Here is a 23885-nt window from a genome sequence, read left to right on the forward strand (position 1 = left end):
TACTTCTTCCAGCTACAAGAAAGAAATTTTTGGAGTGAACTCTTTGTAGGGAGAGATAACTAGAGTTGTAATTTAATTCTGTACTATGCCTCTCTGGTCAACAGCAATGCGTGAAAAATGGGTGAAAAACAGAATAAGCATATGAGTGTTTTGGAGAAACCCATTAACGCCTATTTGACTTATGGAGTATTTGGAATTTTGAATTTATTTATCCATGTTCTTCTAATTTAGACTGATGATGAAGATGATTCTTTTGTTCTTGAAGATCCTACATTGTTAAATATTGATACTATTGATTCTCACTCCTATGATACTTCGTCTGTGGCAAGCTCAGATAGTGGCGACAGGACCAACTTAAAAAGGTAAATATCCTTTTATTTTTTTCTTCTTTTTTTAAATTGAAATATAGTTGATTTACAATGTTGTGTTAATTTCCGTTGTACAGCAAAGTGACTTAGTTATACATATATAGACATTCTTTTTCATATTCTTTTCCATTATGGTTTATCCCATGATATTGAATATAGTTCCCTGTGCTCTACAGTAGGACCTGTTTATCCATTCTATATGTAATAGTTTCCATCTACTAACCCCAAACTCCCAGTTCATTCCCCGCCCCTGCCAAGCAACCACAGGTCTGTTCTCTATGTCTGCGTCTCTTTCTGTTTCATAGATAGGTTCATTTGTGCCATATTTTAGATTCCACATAAAGGTGATATCATATGGTATTTGTCTTTCTCTTTCTGACTTACTTAGTATTGATAATCTCTGGTTACACCCATGTTGCTGCAAATGGCATTATTTCATTCTTTTTTATGGTTGAGTAGTATTCCATTGTATATATGTACCACATCTTCTTTATCCATTCATCTGTCGATGGACATCTAGGTTGTTTCCATGTCTTGGCTATGGTGAATAGTGCTGCTATGAACATAGGGGTGCATGTATCTTTTTGAATTATACTTTTGTTCGGATATATGCCCAGGAGTGGGATTGCTAGATCATATGGTAATTCTGTTTTTAGTTTCCTGAGGAACCTCCATACTGTTTTCCATAGTGGCTGCACCAGCTTACATTCCCACTAACAGTGTAGGAGGATTCCCTTTTCTCCATACCCTCTCCAGTATTTGTTATTTGTAGACTTTTTAATGATGGCCATTCTGACCAGTGTGGGTTGGTATCTCATTGTGGTTTTGACTTGCATTTCTCTAATAATTAGCAATGTTGAGCATCATTTCATGTGCCTACTGGCCATCTTTAAGTCTTCTTTGGAGAAATGTCTATTTAGGTCTTCTGCCTGTTTTTCAATTGGGTTGTTTGTTTTTTTGTTGTTGTATTGTATGAGCTATTTGTATATTTTGGAAATTAAGCCCTTGTTGGGTGCATCATTTGCAAATACTTTCTCCCATTCGTTTTGTTTATGGTTTCCTTTGCTGTGCAAAAGCTTGTAAGTTTGATTAGGTCCCATTTGTTTACTTTTGTTTTTATTTCTGTTGCCTTGGGAGACTGACCTAAGAAAACACTGGTATGATTTATGTCAGAGAATGTTTTGCCTATATTCTCTTCTAGGAGTTTTATGGTGTCATGTCTTATGTTTAAGTCTTTAAGCCATTTTGAGTTTATTTTTGTGCATGATGAGAGGGTGTGTTCTAACTTCGTTGATTTACATGCACCTGTCCAACTTTGTCAGCACCAATAGCTGAAGAGACTGTCTTTTTCCTGTTTTATATTCTTGCCTGCTTTGTCGAAGATTAATTGACCATAGGTGTGTGGGTTTATTTCTGGGCTCTCTGGTTAAGCATTCATTTAAATCACACTTGCATACAGTATGGCCTGCTGAAGCTCTGCATAGGAAGTAGAAGGCCCACTCAGGTGGAAATAAAATGCTTGCTAGATCCTGAATATTTAGGCACTGTTGAGGGGAGAGGATAAAAAGGTGGATGACATGACGACTGTCTTCTGTACACACAGTAGGAAGCTATAATAATAGCCGGGGACACCCAGAAGCAGGAGAGCCCTTAGAGGGTGCACACATCACCCCTGGTACAGTGTCTGTGGTGGAAATGTGAGGCTTGGTTTACCTCACCACCTTTCTGTTCCCTCCCTCCTCCCTCCACCACCTTCCTCCTGCTCTCTAAGGACAGCTCCAGTGTTTCTGCATTCCCTTGAAATGGGTTCAGAGGAGAGTCACAGAGATGATTAAAGATTTGGGAAAAGGACTTCTAACCCTATATAACTTCATTTTGGCTGCTTTTCACCTTCCAAATTCTTGGAGAGCACATGAAAAGGAAAGAGAAGTGGAGGAAGCATAATGTAAATACTTTATTGAATTCATGTGTAACTTTAATGTGGCTAAGTTGTTGGTGTATTTTTCCTCGACTTCTTAAATTTTGCCTGTGTCAGTGCTGTCTTCTTTAGGTTGTCAACTCTTGTGGGATAGGGGCCATGGCTGGATATATTAACCTGTTCATCACTTTCTTCTACAAATAAATAACTTAAATTTTTTCAGCTTTATTGAGATATAATTGACATGCAGTACTGTGTAGATTTAAGGTATACAATGTGATTCTTTTTTTTAATTTTTGAATTTTATTTTATTTATCTTTTTATACAGCAGGTTCTTATTAGTCAGCAATTTTATGCACATAAGTGTATACGTATCGATCTCAATTGCCGAATTCATCACACCACCACCCCCACCCACCGTGGCTTTCCCCGCTTGGTGTCCATACGTTTGTTCCCTACATCTGTGTCTCAATTTCTGCCCTGCAAACCGGTTCATCTGTACCATATTTCTAGGCTCCACATACATGCGTTAATATACGATATTTGTTTTTCTCTTTCTGACTTACTTCACTCTGTATGACAGTCTCTAGATCCATCCACGTCTCAACAAATGACCCAATTTCATTCCTTTTTATGGCTGAGTAATACTCCATTGTATATATGCACCACATCTTCTTTATCCATTTGTCTGTCGATGAGCATTTAGGTTGCTTCCATGACCTGGCTATTGTAAATGGTGCTACAGTGAACATTGGGGTGCATGTGTCTTTTTGAATTATATTTTTTTCTGGGTATATGCCCAGTAGTGGGATTGCTGGATCATATGGTAGTTCTGTTTTTGGTTTTCTAAGGAACCTCCATACTGGCTGTATCAATTTACATTCCCACCAACAGTGCAAGAGGGTTCCCTTTTCTCCACACCCATTTGTTGTTTGTAGATTTTCTGATGATGCCCATTCTAACTGGTGTGAGGTGATACCTCATTGTAGTTTTGATTTGCATTTCTCTAATAATTAGTGATGTTGAGCAGCTCTTCATGTGCTTCTTGGCCATCTGTAGGTCTTCTTTGGAGAAATGTCTATTTAGGTCTTCTGCCCATTTTTGGATTGGGTTGTTCATTTTTTTAATATTGAACTGCATGAGCTATTTATATATTTTGGAGATTCATCCTTTGTCAGTTGCTTCATTTGCAAATATTTTCTCCCATTCTGAGGGTTGTCTTTTCGTCTTGTTTATGGTTTCCTTTGCTGTGCAAAAGCTTTGAAGTTTCGTTAGGTCCCATTTGTTTATTTTTGTTTTTATTTCCATTACTCTAGGAGGTGGATCAAAAAAGATCTTGCTGTGATTTATGTCAAAGAGTGTTCTTCCTATGTTTTCCTCTAAGAGTTTTATAGTGTCCAGTCTTACATTTAAGTCTCTATTCCATTTTGAGTTTATTTTTGTGTATGGTGTTAGGGAGTGTTCTAATTTCATTCTTTTACATGTAGCTGTCCAGTTTTCCCAGCACCACTTACTGAAGAGACTGTCTTTTCTCAATTATATACCCTTGCCTCCTTTGTCATAGATTAGTTGACTGTAGGTGTGTGGGTTTATCTCTGGGCCTTCTATCTTGTTCCATGGATCTATGTTTCTGTTTTTGTGCCAGTACCATATTGTCTTGATTACTGTAGCTTTGTAGTATAGTCTGAAATCAGGGAGTCTGATTCCTTCAGCTCCGTTTTTTTCCCTCAAGACTGCTTTGTCTATTCGGGGACTTTTGTGTCTCCATACAAATTTTAAGATATTTTGTTCTAGTTCTGTAAAATATGGCATTGGTAATTTGATAGGGATTGCATTGAATCTGTAGATTGCTTTGGGTAGTATAGTCATTTTCACAATATTGATTCTTCCAATCCAAGAACATGGTGTATCTCTCCATCTGTTGGTATCATCTTTAATTTCTTTCATCACTGTCTTATAGTTTTCTGCATACAGCTCTTTTGTCTCCCTAGGTAGGTTTATTCCTAGGTGTTTTATTCTTTTTGTAGTAATGGTATATGGGAGTGTTTCCTTAATTTCTCTTTCAGATTTTTCATCATTAGTGTATAGGAATGCAAGAGATTTCTGTGCATCAATTTTGTATCCTGCTACTTTACCAACTTCATTGATTAGCTCCAGTAGTTTTCTGGTGGCATCTTCAGGATCCTCTATGTATAGTATCATGTCATCTGCAAACAGTGACAGTTTAACGTCTTCTTTTCCAATTTGTATTCCTTTTATTTCTTTTTCTTCTCTGATTGTGGTGGCTAGGACTTCCAAAACTATGTTGAGTAATAGTGGCGAGAGTGGACATCCTTGTCTTGTTCCTGATCTTAGAGGAAATGCTTTCAGTTTTTCACCATTGAGAATGATGCTTGCTGTGGGTTTGTCATATATGGCCTTTATTATGTTGAGGTAGGTTTCCCCCTATGCCCACTTTCTGGAGAGTTTTTGTCATAAATGGGTGTTGAATTTTGTCAAAAGCTTTTTCTGCATCTATTGAGAGGATCATATGGTTTTTATTCTTCAATTTGTTAATATGGTGTATCACACCGATTGATTTGCGTATATTGAAGAATCCTTGCATCCCTGGGATAAATCCCACTTGAACATGGTGTATGATCCTTTTAATGTGTTGTTGGATTCTCTTTGCTAGTATTTTGTTGAGGATTTTTGCATCTGTATTCATCAGTGATGTTGGTCTGTAATTTTCTTTTTTTGTAGTATCTTTGTCTGGTTTTGGTATCAGGGTGATGGTGGCCTCATGGAATGAGTTTGGGAGTGTTCCTTCCTCTGCAATTCTTTGGAAGAGTTTGAGAAGGATGGGTGTTAGCTCTTCTCTAAATGTTTGATAGAATTCACCTGTGAAACCATCTGGTCCTGGACTTTTGTTTGTTGGAAGATTTTTAATCACAGTTTCAATTTCATTACTTGTGATTGGTCTGTTCATATTTTCTATTTTTTCCTGGTTCAGTCCTGGAGCGTTATACCTTTCTAAGAATGTGTCCATTTCTTCCAGGTTGTCCATTTTATTGGCCTAGAGTTGCTTGTAGTAGTCTCTTAGGATGCTTTGTATTTCTGTGGTATCTGTAACTTCTCCTTTTTCATTTCTAATTTTATTGATTTGAGTACTCGCCCTCTTTTTTTTGATGAGTCTGGCTTATGGTTTATCAATTTTGTTTATCTTCTCAAAGAACCAGCTTTTAGGGTTATTGATCTTTGCTATTGTTTTCTTTGTTTCTATTTCATTTACTTCTCCTCTGATCTGTATGATTTCTTTCCTTCTGCTAACTTTGGGTTTTGTTTGCTTTTCTTTCTCTAGTTCCTTTAGGTGTAATGTTAGATTGTTTATTTCAGATTTTTCTTGTTTCTTGAGGTAGACTTGTATAGCTATACACCTCCCTCTTAGAACTGCTTTCGCTGCATCCCATAGGTTTTGGATCATCATGTTTTCATTGTCATTTGTCTCTAGGTGTTTTTTGATTTCCTCTTTGATTTCTTCAGTGATCTCTTGGTTATTTAGTAATGTATTGTTTAGCCTCCATGTGTTTGTGTTTTTTACGTTTTTTTCCCTGTAATTCATTTCTAATCTCATAACGTTGTGGTCAGAAAAGATGCTTGATATGATTTCAATTTTATTAAATTTACTGAGGCTTGATTTGTGACCCAAGATGTGATCTATCCCGTAGAATGTTCTGTGCGCACTTGAGAAGAAAGTGTAATCTGCTGTTTTTGGGTGCAATGTCCTGTAAATATCAATTAAATCTATCTGGTCCATTGTGTCATTCAAAGCTTCTGTTTCCTTATTTATTTTCATTTTGGATGATCTGTCCATTGGTGTAAGTGAGGTGTTAAACTGTCCCATTATTATTGTGTTACTGTCAATTTCCTCTTTCATAGCTGTTAGCAGTTGCCTTACGTATTGAGGTGCTCCTATGTTGGGTGCATATGTATATTTATAATTGTTATATCTTCTTCTTGGATTGATCCCCTGATCATTATGTAGTGTCCTTCCTTGTCTCTTTTAACATTCTTTATTTTAAAGTCTATTTTATCTGATATGAGTATTGCTACTCCAGCTTTCTTTTGATTTCCGTTTGCATGAAATATCTTTTTCCATCCCCTCACTTTCAGTCTGAGTGTCCCTGCATCTGAAGTGGGTCTCTTGTAGACAGTATATATATGGGTCTTGTTTTTGTATCCATTCAGCAAGCCTGTGTCTTTTTGTTGGAGCATTTAATCCATTCACGTTTAAGGTAATTATCGATATGTACGTTCCTATGACCATTTTCTTAATTGTTTTGGGTTTGTTATTGTAGGTCCTTTTCTTCTCTTGTGTTTCCCACTTAGAGAAGTTCCTTTAGCATTTGTTGTAGAGCTGGTTTGGTGGTGCTGAATTCTCTTAGCTTTTGCTTGTCTGTAAACCTTTTGATTTCTCCATCGAAGCTGAATGAGATCCTTGCCGGGTAGAGTAATCTTGGTTGTAGGTTCTTCCCTTTCATGACTTTAAGTATATCATGCCACTCCCTTCTGGTTTGTAGAGTTTCTGCTGAGAAATCAGCTATTAACCTTATGGGAGTTCCCTTGTATGTTATTTGTCATTTTTCCCTTGCTGCTTTCAATAATTTTTTTTGTCCTTAATTTTTGCCAGTTTGATTACTGTGTGTCTCGGCATTTTTCTCCTTGGGTTTATCCTGTATGGGACTCTCTGCGCTTCCTGGACTTGGGTGGCCATTTCCTTTCCCATGTTAGGGAAGTTTTCGACTATAATCTCTTCAAATACTTTCTCTGGTCCTTTCTCTCTCTCTTCTCCTTCTGGGACCCCTATAATGCGAATGTTGTTGCGTTTAATGTTGTCCCAGAGGTCTCTTAGGCTGTGTTCATTTCTTTTCATCTTTTTTCTTTATTCTGTTCCACAGCAGTGAATTCCACCATTCTGTCTTCCAGGTCACTTATCTGTTCTTCTGCCTCAGTTATTCTGCTATTCCTTCTAGTGTAGTTTTCATTTCAGTTATTGTATTGTTCATCTCTGTTTGTTTGTTCTTTAATTCTTCTAGGTCTTTGTTAAACATTTCTTGCATCTTCTCGATCTTTGCCTCCATTCTTTTTCTGAGGTCCTGGATCATCTTCGCTATCATTATTCTGAATTCTTTTTCTGGAAGGTTGCCTATCTCCACTTCATTTAGTTGTTTTTCTGGAGTTTTATCTTGTTCCTTCATCTGGTACATAGCCCTCTGCCTTTTCATCTTGTCTATCTTTCTGTGAATGTGGTTTTTGTTCCACAGGCTGCAGGATTGTAATTCTTCTTGCTTCTGCTGTCTTCCCTCTGCGTGATTCTTTGATATATGTATATGTTGTGAAATGATTACCACAGAAGGGTTACTTATCACCTCACATAATTCGCCTGTTTTTTGTTTTTGCAGTGAGAACATCTAAGATCTACTCTCTTAGCAACTTTCAAGTATATAACACAGTGTTGTTATAGTCACCATGCTGTATATTAGATCCCCAGAACTTACTCATATTAAAACTGGAAGTTTATACCCTTTGACCAGCATCTCTGTATTTCCCTCTGCCCCTGGATGTCACTATTTTAGTCTGTCTTTCTGTGAGTTTGGCTTTTTAAAATTCCACTATAAGTGAGATCATACAGTATTTGTCCTGCTCTGTCTGATTTATTTCTTGTAGCATAATGCCCTCAAGGTCCATCAGTGTTGTCACAAATGGCAGGATTTCCTTCTTTCTCATGGCTGAATAATATTCCATTGTGTGTGTGTGTGTGTGTGTGTGTGTGTGTGTATGTGCATACACATCTGTATCCATTCATCTGTAGATGGACATTTAACTTAGGTTGTTTCTGTATCTTGGCTATTTTGCATAATGCTGCAGTGAACATACGAGTGCAGGTATCTCTTTGAGATAGTGATTTTGTTTCCTTTGAATATACAACCCAGAAGTGGGATTGCTGGATCACATGGTAGTCCTAGTTTCAATTTTTTGAGGGACCTCCATGCTATTTTCCATAGTGACTGCACCAGTTTACATTCCCACCAACAGTGTCTGGGGATTCCTTTTTCTCTGTATCCTCACAAATGCTTATCTTTTGTTTTTTTGATAATAGCCATACTAATGGATATGAGATGATATCTCATTGTGGTTTTCATATGCATTTCTCTGATGATTAGTGATGTTGAGCACATTTTCATGTACCTGTTGGCCATCTGTTGTGTTCCTTGGAAAAATGCCTATTTAGGTCCTCTGCGCATTTTTTTACTCAGATCGTTTTTTGCTCTTGAGTTATAAGTGTTCTTTATATATTTTGGTTATTCACCCCTTATGGGGTTAATGGTTTGCAGATATTTTTTCCTATTCCATAGGTTGCCTTTTCATGTTTTGATTGTTTCTTTAGCTGTGCAGAAGCTTTTTAGTTTGATGTAGTCCCATTTATATATATTTATATATATTATATGTATATCTGCTTTTGTTGCTTGTGTTTTTGGTTCCATACATAACCAAAAAATTGCTGCCAGTACCACTGTCAAGGAGGTTTTTCCCTTTGTTTTTTTCTAAGAGCTTTGTGGTTTCAGGTCTTATGTTTAAGTATTTAATCTGTTTAATCTTTGTGAGCGGTATAAGGTAAGGGTACAGTTTCATTCTTCTGCATGTGATTACCTAGTTTTCCTAGCACCATTTATTGGAGAGAATATTCTTTCCTCATTGAGTGCTCTTGGCTCCTTTGTCGAATATTAATTGACAATATATGCAAGTGGTTATTTCTGGGCTCTCTGTTTTGTTCGTTGATCTATGTGTCTTTTATAATGCCAGTACCATCCTGTTTTGATTACTGTAGCTTGAAATAGAGTTTGAAATCAGGAAGTGTGATGCCTCCAGCTTTGGTCTTCTTTCTCAAGGTTACTTTGATTTGGATCAGTTGTGTTTCTATAAACTAACAATGAAATATATAAAAAAGTAATAAAAATCTCATTTACAGTGGCATCAAAAGCAATAAAATACTTAGGAATAAGTTTAGGAACAAGGAGGTGAACGAGCTGTACACAGAAAATTATAAGAATTGATGAATGAAATTAAAAAACACAAATGGAAAGATATCCCATGTTCATGGATTAATTAAAATGTTCATACTACCCACAGCCATGTATAGATTCAGTGCAATCCCTATCAAAATTTCAATAACAAATTTTTTCACAGAAAAAACAATCCTAAAATTTGTATGGAACCATTATAACGTAAATGTTTTGGATGATTTGGTCACTACCTGCTTAAAAGCTGTGGTGTCTTCTTTTTGCCTGCATAGTAATGTCAGAACTGCTTTGCATGGCATCAGTCTGAACCCTGCTTACCATTTTGACATTATCTCTGAGCACTCCCACTCCTGTCCTCCTGGTCCATGCCTTTTGTGTACTTACATTCTCCACACACTGTGCACCATTACATCTTCATATTATTGCTTGTGCTTTTTTGTTGTCTGACAGACTCCTAGTTATCTATCAAGGCCAGCTCAGATGCCTTTTCTTTTCTATAGCTCTCCCTAATAGCTCCCTAATAAACAGGATTAAACTCTTCATTTCATTTCTGCAGTGCTTTATTTATTTTTCTTTTCTAACATTTATCCTTTAATTTAAGAGTGAGTTACTCATTAGTCCCTCTAGCTAGGATATGAGGTCCTTGAGAGTAGGAGCTTTGACCTTCTTATTTTTGTATCCCCAGAGCATACGTTTAGTCACATAGGGTAGGTGTTCAATGTTTGGTAAAAGTTAAATTATTTTTTGTACAGTGATGCGTAGGTTAAGTGAAAGGAGCATCAGAGAATGAGTAATGAGTAGGGAATTTGAGGCAGTTGGTTGGAGAATGAGAGGGTCGTTGAGAGGGTCGTTATAGACAACAGGAGGGCAAGAAAGGTGGCAAAGGTGGAAGGCAGGTAGAGGTAATGTAGACATGTGAGCAGGGGTGCTCTATAGGCAACCTTCTGATGAGTAGCAGAACCTCTTGCTGTATTTCTTAAGGTGGGCAAGAAACAGGTTGAATCAGTGAAAAAGAAATGGTGGCTTTATTCATTTTCCTGCTTGTGCTTCTCTGAGGCTCAGGGTGGATTCAGTACATTTTAACGTGAGACTGTTAGACTTTATACCTCTTTGCAAACCAGAGCTAACAAAGTAATACAGTGTTTTATGCTTTTCTCGTTTTTATTTTTTCTTCTTCCAAAGTTTTAAAGACCCTGCCTCTTCAATTTTTTTTTCCAATTCTTAAACATTTTCCTTTTTTTTTTCTTTTTAAGAAAGAAGAAATTACCTGATTCTTTTTCACTCCATGGATCAGTTATGCGACATTCACTTTTGAAGGGAATTTCTGCCCAAATAGTGTCTGCAGCTGTAAGTATTTTGTTCTCTTCCCCCAACTTTATAACCTGCAATGGCATAATGAAGTAGGAATGAGCATAAAACAAAGCATAGCACTTCTCTTGGCCCGAGGCTTAAGAAAAATAGAATCTGGCTTTCATGGGTTTTGTGTGATTATTTTTGACTCATAAGACATAGCTACACATCTTGACATAGAAATTAGTGCAGCCATGAAATAAAGGTCTGCCCAGAGTCTCGGGTGTGCCTAAATGAAATATGGCAGCAAGCCTAAAAGAAACACTATCTGCTTTTTCTTTAAATTCCTTTGCAGTTTAGTTGCCGTCTTGTGTATTTGGTTGAGGTAGAGTGCTTGTTTTTTTTAGTCTTTTCATATGGAGAAATGATTGATCAGAATCTTTTACAACTGAGTGATTTTTTTTTTGTAATTCACAAAAGTCTTTTCATGTACCTTATTTCATATACTCTTACAACTTTGAAAGTAGGGAGAGCCATATCCTATTTTACAAATAAGAAGACAGGCTCAGAGAGGTGACATTAACTTGTGTTACATCATTGGGTTAGGAGATAGCAGAGCAGTTACTCAAAATTGGGGTTTTTGGCTCCCAAGTCTAGTGCTTCTTTGTTGTGAAATGAGGGTGGTATTGGTGAATGTGGCCAGTGTATAATAGCTGGAACAGAATATCTGTGTCTTTTTTGAAAATGATTTAGAGTACTGTGTTAAGTGCAGAAATATTTAATAGTCCATCAAGACAATAGATGCTGATCCGGGTATGTTTTATCAAATTTTCCTTTGGCCTCAAGGCCTGTAGTTTTACGCAGACTTTCAGTTTTGGTTTTCTGAATTCAGTATATAGGTTCTGTAAATAATAATAGTAATAATAATGATGATGATGACAGATTCATACCCCAGGAACTTTGATATGTTTTTATGTTCTTTTCCTGGAGTTTAATTGGTATTTTGCATATTCAGTTTGGACAAAGTTTTGATTTTTCACAAGGGTAAGAGATTGATACAGAAGTGGCATTATGACACCATAACCACATTGTAATCTTCAGGTTTATTAGAGAAAGCTCTTATTGCAGAAACCAAACCAAACCAAACACAAAAAACACACACAACCCCCCCCCCCCGAAAACAACAACCAAAAAACCCCCCAAAGAAACAATAAAAAAGAAAGAAAGAAAAAGTGTTCTCTGCGGGCAGTTGGTATACCCTGACCCAGCTCATATATCATGAAGTCAATTTAAATAGAGAGATAGTCAAGCAATGGAGGAAACCTGGGCAATTGTCCTTCCTCTTGTAGGTGGAGAGTAGCTCATATTTTCTAGAATGGGAACCACCTGTTGAGGATTACATTTCCATGACGTTTTCTGAATTTAATCCTGATGTAGGTGATGAAATTCATTCCTTTCAAAATCAAGATGAACCAGAACAGTCATTTGACCCACCTGTGCAGTTTTAAAAATATTTTGAATAATGGAGACTGAACTAAAACTCAGACATTGAACAATGATTAGATAAATCTGTTATTTAAAAGGGTTTCTCCTTTCTCTTGAAGAGGAGGGAAAAATTGTAATAAATCCCAGAGTGTTTGCATTCTGTTCTTATTTCATTGCCATGGCTGAGCTCCTTTGGTATGTTAAAATGAAAACTGCTTTTCTTGTGACAGTCTTCATACTCTGCTTTCCTAATTTTGGATTACCAGCTCAATTTAAATTGTATGCTTTTCTGTGATGGTTGGTTTATTAACATGTAAAGCTAGTTATATTTTGGGGTTTCTCTCCTGAATGGCTGCTCAGTAATGCTTTCAGCCATGTGGATAGTGATGTTATTTAGGGCTGCCTAAGGCGTTGATCATCATGGCCTTGTAGTCTGTGCCTGGAGAACACTTAGGAGAGATGAAACTTTTGGAGTTGTGAACCTCATTGTTTAATTTTGGAATCCTCCTCAAAGTAATATGACATGTGACTATATTTAAAATACACTACCAAACGTAAAATAGATAGCTAGTGGGAAGCAGCCGCATAGCACAGGGAGATCAGCTCGGTGCTTTGTGACCAGCTAGAGGGGTGGGATAGGGAGGGTGGGAGGGAGGGAGATGCAAGAGGGAAGAGATATGGGAACATATGAATATGTATAACTGATTCACTTTGCTATAAAGCAGAAACACATCATTGTAAAGCAATTATACTCCAATAAAGATGTTAAAAAATGGATTCAAATTAATTTTAAAGGGTATTTATCATTTTATGATCACTTAAGATGACGGGGATACCTTGGCATAGTGTTTTTGCAAAATGTGTCCATTGTATAAGAATCTCCTAGGATACTTATGAAAATACAGATTCCTGGGCACCATCCCAGACCTACTGAATTGGAATCTAGTTCTAGCAGTGTAGCTAGGGATTTGCATTTTAACGGGTATCCCAGGTGGTTCTAACGCGCGTGGGTTTTGAGAATCACTATCCTAAGATGCCGTAACACCAGCACTAAAATTCTATTCATATATCCTCTAAATTGCTTCCCATATCTGTGGGTTTTAGCTTTGAAAGGTAGCTGACTTCTGATTGCATTTTTCAGGTTCCATTTTGAATATAGTTTATGTTCTTCATTTGCTGGCTCATTCTTTTTCCCTGTCCAGGACACAAATCAATCATTTATCAAATATTTGTTGCATGTTTCTTTATTGTTCAGCATTATGTTAGGCATCCTTTACACACACACATCCACACAAAGTTGAGTATATCCTACTCTCCAGAACGTTGTACATAGCAGCGTTGGTGATTGTTCTTCCTCATAGTTCCATGCCCTGGTGTAAGTATTTTAGGTTAGTTCCTGGGAAGCTCTGTAAAGTTGGATACAATAGATTCTGCCTTCTGAGAGATTATAATAATGAATTGAGCACACTGACAGGGACAGACAGAAAAGAAATACAGAAGTGATCCAAAGAGCCTGGTCTGGGAATGGAAACCCTGAGTTTTAGACATAGTCTACCACTTCCTGAATAACTGTGGGCAAGTCAATTTAAGCTCTTTGAAACTTAATCTGAATCTTAAGAATCTTAATCTGTTTTCTTAATCTGGAAAATCAGAATAATACTACTTGTTTGATCCATCTCTCCTGGTTTGAGTATCAAATAATGTGATAAATACATTTGAAAGCTCTTTGCTACTACAGTTGTAATCATTGAAAGCCCTTGTTATTATTCAAAGCTACAGAAGTACCAAATATTAGTAGACACCCTTACATTTTTAGGATATTTTACATTTAATTTGATCCTCAGGACAACTCATGGCGGTAGCTAGGGCAGTGTTTGCCTTTTCTGCAAACAGGTAAGGGGACTAATACTCAGAAGGGTTAGGTGGCTGTGCCGAGGTCACACAGTCACTGGTAAGGAGCTGGCACTAGCACTTAAGTTTTGATTTTCTTATTCTGACTGAATATACCCTGCTCTGGCTTTTATTTATTTATTTTTATTTTAAAAATTATTTTATTTCTTTTTGCCTTTCATTTTTAATTTTTTTTAACATCTTTATTGGAGTATAATTGCTTTACAATGGTGTTAGTTTCTGCTGTATAACAAAGTGAATCACCTATACATATACATGTATCCCCATATCTCCTCCCTCTTGCGTCTCCCTCCCTCCCACCCTCCCTATCCCACCCCACTAGGTGGTCATAAAGCACCGAGCTGATCTCCCTGTGCTGTGTGGCTGCTTCCCACTAGCTATCTATTTTACGTTTGATAGTGTATATATGTCCATGCCACTCTCTCACTTCATCCCAGCTTACCGTTCCCCCTCCCCCCCTCCTCAAGTCCATTCTCTACGTCTGCGTCTTTATTCCTGTCCTGCCCCTAGGTTCATCAGAACCATTTTTTTTTTTCTTTTAGATTCCATACATATGTGTTAGCATACGGTATTTGTTTTTCTCTTTCTGACTGCACTCTGTATGACAGACTGTAGGTCCATCCACCTCACTACAGATAACTCAATTTCGTTTCTTTTTATGGCTGATGATTTTTATTTAGGGGTTATTTTGTAATCTGCTGGGTAGGAAGCTCCTACTTAGAGGAAGAATGTCTTTAGTATATGTTTCCGTTTTTAAAATCTTTATGTACTCTTACCATTGTGACCCATAGTACTTATAGTTTATTCACATTATTGAAAATAGAATCTCTTTCCTCTCTCTTTCCCTTTACATTTTCATTTATAATCAGTACCCTTCCTGAAACAGTAAAAGAAAACGATCTGCTCTTGTGCTCTTTATATTTTGTTGGTATATACAACTTTTGTAGTTTCTCTTATTTGGGGGCAAAAATGACGGTTCTACCTCTTGTCTGAATTGTATATGTAAAGAGAGGGCCTTATACCATTTTCTGCTTAAAAATGGGAAAGTCTTTTCAAATACTTTTTTTTAAAATTTTATTTAGGATAAAGTAGATGCTGGCTTGCCTACAGCAATTGTAAGTATACTTTAAATCCTTTAAAGGTAAGCTTTCTATTTGATCAGGTTTTCTTAGATTTATTCTTCCGATATTCAAAGTTATTACATAAATTTTGTGATAATTAATTCATGTCATTTACTGCCAGTAATCAGGTTTAAAATTTGTCCTTGTTGAATGTTCTCATTCTTTCTATTTTCAGTTTTCTCTTTTTGTTTTGTTTTTTAAGAAAAATAATGATTAGCCTTTTCCCAATTTATTTGTATGTGGTGCTACCCTGCCCAAGTATATTTGCTCCTTCTGTGACTTGGCCTCGCTTTGGTTATAGGGAGTGGAAAACAGTGTTTGGTAAAATCACTTTGTGGTAAATAGTACACTTAACAGCTCTGAACTCCATTGCCAAGCCTGCCAAATAGTAAATCTGTGGAGTGATTATAGAGAACTGGGGGATATTGAAAGCACACTAGTGCCCTCTTTTCTATTTTCAACTATTTCCAGCTGCCTCCTGTAGCTTTCTTATTAGATAGTCAATTGGTGAGGAAGTGGGCTGGGTTTTGAGTATTTCTGGTGCCTTTTGGCTCCTGTGAATAAGCTGCAGAAGGGCTTTCTTGTCCCTTTCCCACACTCGTAGGAGGCTCTTGGTTGGGTAGCATAAGTGCCTCTTACTTTGTGTGGACCCCTGAATTTTTCAAAAAATTGCTTTAGAGGAAGTTAAGTGGCATGTTTTTGCCTATAATGTTGAACATATGATATTTTAATATTGTTACCCTTAGAGTAAATTTAGAGGGATTCCCAGAAATAAGATGTTCTGAGTTTCATTTCCTGTTTTGCCTCCTAGATGAAATTTTCCTTATTTATAATAGTTGGTATGTTATCTGGTGCCTAGAAGAAAGAAAACCAGCAAATTCAATTCTGATTATTTCAAGATCCTTGTAATGTCTTAAAATGTAATCTTCTCCTTTGTTCTCAGGCAGTGTCGAGTCTGATAGCAGTGGGTACATCTCATGGATTGGCTTTAATATTTGGTAAATTTTCTAACTACTTTCCTTATTTTAAATATTAAGTATTTGGGGTTTTTTTAATAATGTCTTTAAAATCACAGTTTATATAGTAAACTTAATTTTTTTGAAAAAAGCCAGAAAAACTTGAAAAGTAGCAGTCAGCGTTTTTATAGTTAAAAATTACTTGACTCAGCTTCATTTTGTTGCTCATTGCAAGTTTATTTTCTTCTTTATGAATTTATAAGCTATCATATCATATCTTTTGACTCTCTGCAGACCTAGACAAAAAGGATATAAAGTTGAGAGGTTGTCATTTCGTGTTCCTCTGGTTTGTGGTGGTGCTAATGTTTTATTCTAAATCATATCTGAGTAGTAGGTATTTGAAAAGATCTTCAGGGAAAGAGATTCCCAGGCTTTCTCAGTAATTTTCAGTAACTCTTACTGACAGTGTTTTTTTTCATTTACATTGTAAATCCCTCTAAACAGAAAAATTTTTAGCCCATAATCACTTTCTTTTTTTGGTTGAGAAGAGAACTTAGCTAGTTTTATTTGTATGGTAGGTGATAGTCCTATTTTCTCATTTTCTTTTCCTACGTGAGACTAAATAAACCTAGTTTAATCTTTCTTTGCTTTTGCATTCAATACTATGAGCAGAACATTTTGTTCTGTTTACTTAAAAACTACTAGATAATATTTTCCTGTCATTTTTAGTGTTCTCTATGGATCTTAAGTCTTTTGCAACTTTCTTAAATGGAATTCCTGATGACACTGTATTTTGGTAAGGACTCTACAGGATATTGTGTAAGGATTACCTGGGAAGACCTTAATAGCAGAACCACAGTTTGATCTCTGTGGGCCTTGCATTTTTATTTATCGTATGAGTGAATAACTAGTTATTTTCCCTTGTTTTTGAACAATTTGACTCCCTATTTATAAATTTTCCATTATGCCAAAAGCCTTATTTATCTGTGTTTTTAACAACTAGTCTTTTCAAAGGCGATTGATATAAATAATAAAGTTTTTTTGTCTGGGGATGAGAAGAATGGAAACAAAAATATAATTCTCTTGAGAACTTTAGAATTGATTCTTTAAACAACAATTTTTTCTTATTCCATAATATGTGTTCATAATAAAATATTTAGATGAGCAAAAGGTTGAAGATACACCAAATTCTGCCATCCAGGAATAATTCCTAACATTTCTGTATGGCCTTCTAATCTTTTTTCCTGTACATGTGTGTATATATATGTACACACCCCCAAATGGGATCATGTTAATTTGTAACCTGCATTTTCATTATAATGAACATCTTTCCATGTGATTATTAGTCATCTGTAACATAATTTTTTTCTGTATTAAGTTATTAGCTTTTTTTTTTTTATTGAAGTATGATCGATTTACAGTGTTGTGTTTCTGGTGTACATCAAAGCGATTCAGTTTATATATATATTTATATATTCTTTTTCATATTCTTTTCCATTATGGTTTATTACAGGATATTGAATATAGTTCCCTATGCTATACAGTAAAACCTTGTTGTTTATCTATGTTATATATGGTGGTTTGTATCTGCTAATCCCAAACTTCCAATTTACCCCTCCCCCTCTCCTTTGGTAACCGTGAGTTTGTTTTCTATGTCTGTGATTCTGTTTCTGTGTAACATCATTTTTAATGGCCACGTTTTACTTAATCGTTTCCTACTATAAGACATTTAGGTTGTTTCTAACCAAAAAGTAGAGTGATGAACATCTTTGTAACTGCATTTTTGTGCACATGATTATTTCCTTAGGACAAATTCCTAAAAGTGGGCTTGCGGAGGTCAGGGTATGAACATTTTAAACACTTCTGATGTATACTGCCTAATTGTCTTCTAGAAAGTTTTACCAGCTTGCTCTCCTATCACGTGTAGGAATGCTTGTTTTCCTATGAGGGCATAGTTGGTATCAGATTGATAGAATTCTGGGAAAGGATCTTCATAGGACTTTTAGTTCAATCCCCTTATTTACGTATGAGGTGATTGAGAACCAGAGAGGTTAAGTGACATGTACAGAGCCAAATTCAGAATCAAGGAATACCGAATCCTAAGATCAGTACATTTCCACACTTCCAAGCAGTTCTCCCCAGTTCTGAGAGAAAAGGAGGCAAATTGCAAGATATATAAAGGAAAGAATGGAAGAACTAAGATGAATGAGGATAAAATATAATGTACGTGTTTATCTGTCAGCAGAATACATGTTTATTTTTGTTCCCACTTACCAGTACTCACTTTTCTTCAACTCTATCTGCTTTAATATCCCTTCCTTACCACAAGGTTATAAGAATATGTGCCTGCTTATAATCAAATCCATGCAGAGCTTACTGCAACAAATTAAAATGAAGTCTTTTTGGACTTCCCTGGTGGCACAGTGGTTGAGAGTCCACCTGCCGATGCAGGGGACATGGGTTCATGCCCCGGTCCGGGAAGATCCCACATGCCGCGGAGCGGCTCTGCCCGTGAGCCACGGCCGCTGAGCCTGCGCGTCCGGAGCCTGTGCTCCGCAATGGCAGAGGCCACAACAGTGAGAGGCCCGTATACCGCAAAAAAAAAAAAAAAAAAAAAAAATGAAGTCTTTTAAAATAAAAACTAACAGAGAAGAAGAGTTTATTGTTTTTCATTACTGTCTTCTTAATTTTCTTGGGCCTGCTTTCTAATTTTTTTAGACCCCAGCAACTTTCTTGTAGATTTGATGAAATAATAATCTTTCATTACAGTCTCATGAAAAAGAAAGTATGCCATAATGAACATTTTGAGAAAGGATCATAATATTCTAGTTAGGCTTTGGATTTTTAATCATGCAGTTAATAAATTTTACTCATTTTTGTGGGAATCAGATATTTGGACAATGAGTTTTAGTAAATGGATTTAAATTTGCTTGAAAGCCAGGAAAAAAATGGCAGAGTAATAATACTATGAAGTGTCTAGATTAGAGATCTGGGTTAAATCTGATCTTTTAAACATCTTTGTTGATCATAGGAAAAAGTGCAGAACTGTACTTGTTTAAGTACCATTAGATTCTCTTTGGAATAGAGGCCTGGGTCATTAAAATAGTAATCATTATAAGCTTCTTAAACGTCATGTAAATTGCCTTTTCTTATGGAATTATAGGTATATGGTATTTATTATGTATCTTGGTTCTTACCTAAATATAGGATCTCAAAAATTCGAATCTTAATAAAGATATCTCCCTATCCTAAGGCCCTTAGTTTTCCATTTTGGGGGTTGTTAGTATACTTTAGTAGATTATCTTTTGGAAATTGTTTTTGTTTTTATCAAGCTTAATGGACTTGGATTTACTGTGCTAAAATTTGGATATTATGCATTTTCTTTATTTCCGTACCAATACCTAAATATAAATGCTAGATGTATCATTTAATCACATTTAGTATCATTCCCACAGATAACTAAAGTTTATCACTTATACTCTTGAAATTTTACCTGTCTTTTCTCTGAACTTTTGAACTGATTTCTTGCTTTTCTCTTTTTTTTGATCTTTTCTCCATGGATTCAAAGGAAAAGGTATAGTAATTCTGGTTTGCATGAGTGACTCTTTTTCTTTTGACCTTTTTAATGTTGAAAAAGAATGTTACTAGTTACAGTCGATGTCCTCTTATGAAATGCTTATTGAAAAGTTTTGAAATTAGTTAAAGTAGGGAATTGTTAAAAATTATAAATATATGCATACCTTTAATGTTTTATTTTAATTGAAAATAAATTAGTGAATATTGTTCTTAATCTTTTGGCGTAGACCAAAACTGTTTCTTTGAGTTTGTATCTGCCAGTTGGACGTCTGCAGCATCTTTTTTGGCATAAGCTGCATCAGTGATGGGTCATGCAAAATTTGTACTTTTAATTAAAAAAAGAGGTAAAAGCTTAGGCACCTGTGAATCAGTCGAGGTGTGCAAAATTTTAGATTTTCATAAAACTTCTTTTCAGTTTTCTGCAGTAGTCTTGTCCATACGTTACTTCATGACAGTTAATTTAAAGCAACTCATCTTTACCAAGTTTTTCTAAAACATTCATTTAACTTTCATAGAAACAACAGCTCTTTCTTTTCCACTGTATTTCATCAGTTGACAATATTGTTTAATTACATTTTTAAAGTACATTAGTATTCCAGTGACCTGAGCAGGTTTGGAAATGAACACAACTGACTTTTTGTAAGCATCTGAGTTCTAGAAAATAGCCAGTTAGCTGTGGGGAGTCAGTGTATCGTGGGCTTTAGTCAGTAAGTTTTATAGAGAGAATGGAGAACTTTAATTCTGTGTGTTTGTTAGATGGCAGTCAGGTAAAGTGCTTCTGCTGTTTTATGATCATTGATGAAAAATGTTTCCTAATAACTCTTTTCTTCTCCTTTGGTCTTAGAGAATATTTTAATAATGCACAAAGGAGTAGTATTGAAGAATGGTGAATACTGGCAATAAAAGTAGAGCTCCACACACATAATTAGATTTTGATTCCTTCTAGGATCTAGGTATTTCCTTCTCTGATGGCTTTTGGGATGTAGTTAAAACAAATTAGGGGTGAATAAATAGAGGATTAGATTAATTTTGGTATACGGAGAGCAGAAATTCTTGAAGTATGTACAAATTTAGATTTTATGGCTATTATAGACTTTATATGTTATTTATGGCTTTTCTTTGCTACTTAGCACATTACTCTTAAGCCTAGAATATGCTGAGATCTACCCTAAGTAAAGTGTACTGCGAAAGGTATACTAATAAAGAAATAGATACAATTCATTGCACTACCAAATGGATGTGCTTTTTGTGGTATCTGGGCTTCGAGTTCTCTTAATTAATTGGTAAGCTATTTATTATCATTAATAATAATTCTTCATAGGACTTTCTTGGTGGACCAGTGGTAAAGAATCCACCTTACAATGCAGGGGATGCGGGTTCAATCCCTGGTCAGGGAACTAAGATCCCACATGCTGTGGGGCAACTAAGCCCACGCGCCACAACTACTGAGCTCGAGCGCCTCAACTAGAGCCCGCATGCTGCACACAACAGAGCCCATGAGCCCTGGAGCCTGTGTGCCACAACTAGAAAAGAGAAAACCTGAACGCCACAACTAGAGAGACGCCCATGCACCACAAGGAAGAGCCCGCACGCCTCAACGAAGATCCTGCATGCCGAAACTAAGACCCAACTCGGCCAAAAAAAAAAAAAAACTTAAAAAAAAAAAAATTCTTTGCGTGTGTGCCATTGGATAGTTTTCATATTTTTCATAGGCATTTACAAAATTTAAGCTCTATGCCAACTCTGAAGTTTATAGGAAAAATGATAGTCTCATTTCATATTTCTTGCCCAGATCAAGAGCCCCATTGGAGGAGGAGAATGTGGAGAGCTCTGATTTTCACCTTTCTTGCTTCTGTCCACGTCCTTTTGTTCTTTCCATGTAGCTTTAGAAATTAAGTTTTTGGAAGAGGTTTTAAGTTTGTCTTCACCAAATACCTTTCCCCAGAATTGTCTAGAAAAATTTGGACTACAGAATGTTCTTCTAGTAGAAGAAACCTCTTCAATAAGACTCTGCTTTCTTCTTTCCACAGACATTCTACCTTTTCTGATTTTAGTCTGAATTGTATAGCAAGTTTGTTAATATGGCACCATAAACATAGAATGTATAATGACAGCAATAAGAATTGATAAGTATCTTTGTGGAGTTAAACTATGTTACATTTTATGTACTATTACCTCACAGCCACTCTACCTTATAAAGAGACATTATAAATATAATGAATACATTGTAAAAGTTAAGGACAAAAATTGACAATGTTTTCATTAACATAGTCCTGTGGGATGTAAATTTAATACATATTTCAGGAGTGACCAAGGCTGATAATTTGGTCCTTGTCTTAGCTAGTTTTTTAGTACACAGGACCCACAGTCAGGAAAGCAGAGTCAGGTTTGGGTTTTTAATGTAGAAGTTAGATGTGTCTTTTTCCTTCCCTCTTTTTTTCTCTATTTCCGTTTTCTTAATGGTACCCTTATTCTCTATTTTGTCATACTCCTTAATTCTCCTGTGCTTACTTTCCCTGAATTATAAGAGTACTTAAATAGTATAATTTTAAAAATACATTTATTTATTTATGGCTGCATTGGGTCTTCGTTGCTGCATGCGGGCTTTCTCTATTTGCGGTGAGTGGGGGGGCTACTCTTCATTGCGGTGCATGGGCTTCTCATGGCGGTGGCTTCTCTTGTTGCGGAACACAGGCTCTAGGCGTGCGGGCTTCAGTAGTTGTGGCACGTGGGCTCAGTAGTTGTGGCTTGCGGGCTCTAGAGCGCAGGCTTAGTAGCTGTGGTGCACAGGTTTAGTTGCTCTGCGGCATGTGGGATCTTCCCGCACCAGGGCTCGAACCTGTGTCCCCTGCATTGGCAGGCGGATTCTTAACCACTGTGCCACCGGGGAAGCCCAAATAGTCCAATTTAAAGTATGAACTTAGGTAAAGCAGGAAGCATTAGTTAGTGTCTTTAAGTATTGGTGGATCAGAGCTGTATAGAGTTTGGATCTCAAAACCGGGATTACAAAGGATCTCAGCAGGATGCTATCCAAACACTACTCTCCTAGAAGGCAGGTAGCCCGGGCTAAAGGGACTTCTTTTTGAGGCTGGTGTGGAATTTCTGTCTTTGTCCTCGTACTTTCAGCCGATTCGTTGGACTACTCGCATGACCCAAAGTGGTAGCATATATAGAAAATTGTTGCCCAACCGCTGAATCTTGACAATTTGCAGAATAAGGTATATGGATAATCCACTAACTGTAAAGGTGGCTCTGACAAAATAAGAATCATGGAAAACACTATTTTACGCATGCAATTTAATAAAGCAAAATAAAATGTGATGTCATTTTTAGAGTCAGGAAAAGAAATTTTAATAACTTGGATTAAACTGGAGGAGGGAGGAAAGTGTATGTAAGGAAAAAAATCTGTAATTTTAATCATTTTAGATTTGAGTAAACATAGGACTTTTAAAATACATCAGACCTTGTATAGTTATGAATTTTATTCCTTTTCTGATATTCATCTTGGAAGGCTAAGATCTAAAATGATTTCAGAAAACATCAAATATTTCCTATGTGCTAGATAGAATACAGCCATTAATTGTGTCAGAACTCCTGGGGAGGTGGGGATTGCTATTTGAGCCTGCTTATGAACACAGAAAAATATTCTTACAGTAGTCACTTTGGATGGGCAAAAGGACTTACCTAGTATTATTCCCTACATTTGAGAATGAATGTCTTTAGGCTCTTTCTGATAACTAGATTTACCTTTATAGGAGGAAGATTTGCAAATGTGGCAGCTATTCAGATGATTGTCAGTTGGCTTCTGTGTGCAAGGCAGCAGGCTAGGTATTCTGGGGATGTTAATTCACTCATGATCTCAGTCTTTAGGGAGGTCATAGTCTAAGAGTGAGAGTAAGATGTATTTACCTCCAAAAATTAGCACATAAGATAGTGAAGGGAAGCACAAAGAATTGCTGGGGGGAGTTAAGAGACCTCCTGATTGTGCAAGTATGGTAGTTTTTTCCCCCCTTAAACAGTTAAATTTTGTAGGCATGCCTTCTTATGTTTAAATTTTTTATTTCATTGTTTTCAAGTGGGTACAATAATGAACTCTATATAATATAAAATAAGCATTGCCTAGGAGAAGCCCTAGAGGAATTTAATTATTAGATAATAAGGTTTAATAATATCTAAGTGCCTCCTGGAGAAATCAGAGG

The 23885-nt window shown here is 36.3% G+C and overlaps 1 protein-coding gene across 6 annotated transcripts in view; it reads left to right on the forward strand.

Moving 5' to 3' along the window:
- The window catches only part of VPS8 (VPS8 subunit of CORVET complex), a 315789-nt gene that overhangs the window by 14791 nt on the left and 277113 nt on the right, over positions 1-23885 (forward strand). For 5 of the 6 annotated variants that reach the window (XM_079921327.1, XM_079921325.1, XM_079921329.1 and 2 more), the window contains exons 4-7: positions 232-362; positions 10601-10694; positions 15116-15148; positions 16098-16152. In XM_079921327.1, the coding sequence (XP_079777453.1) occupies positions 232-362; positions 10601-10694; positions 15116-15148; positions 16098-16152 (313 nt within the window). Of the gene's footprint in view, positions 1-231; positions 363-10600; positions 10695-15115; positions 15149-16097; positions 16153-19641; positions 20640-23885 lie in introns of those variants that run through there. The other variant, XM_079921330.1, reaches the window with a different exon arrangement.

This window comes from Stenella coeruleoalba (genome assembly GCF_951394435.1).
Source record: "Stenella coeruleoalba genome assembly, chromosome: 5".
Lineage (NCBI taxonomy): Eukaryota > Metazoa > Chordata > Mammalia > Artiodactyla > Delphinidae > Stenella > Stenella coeruleoalba.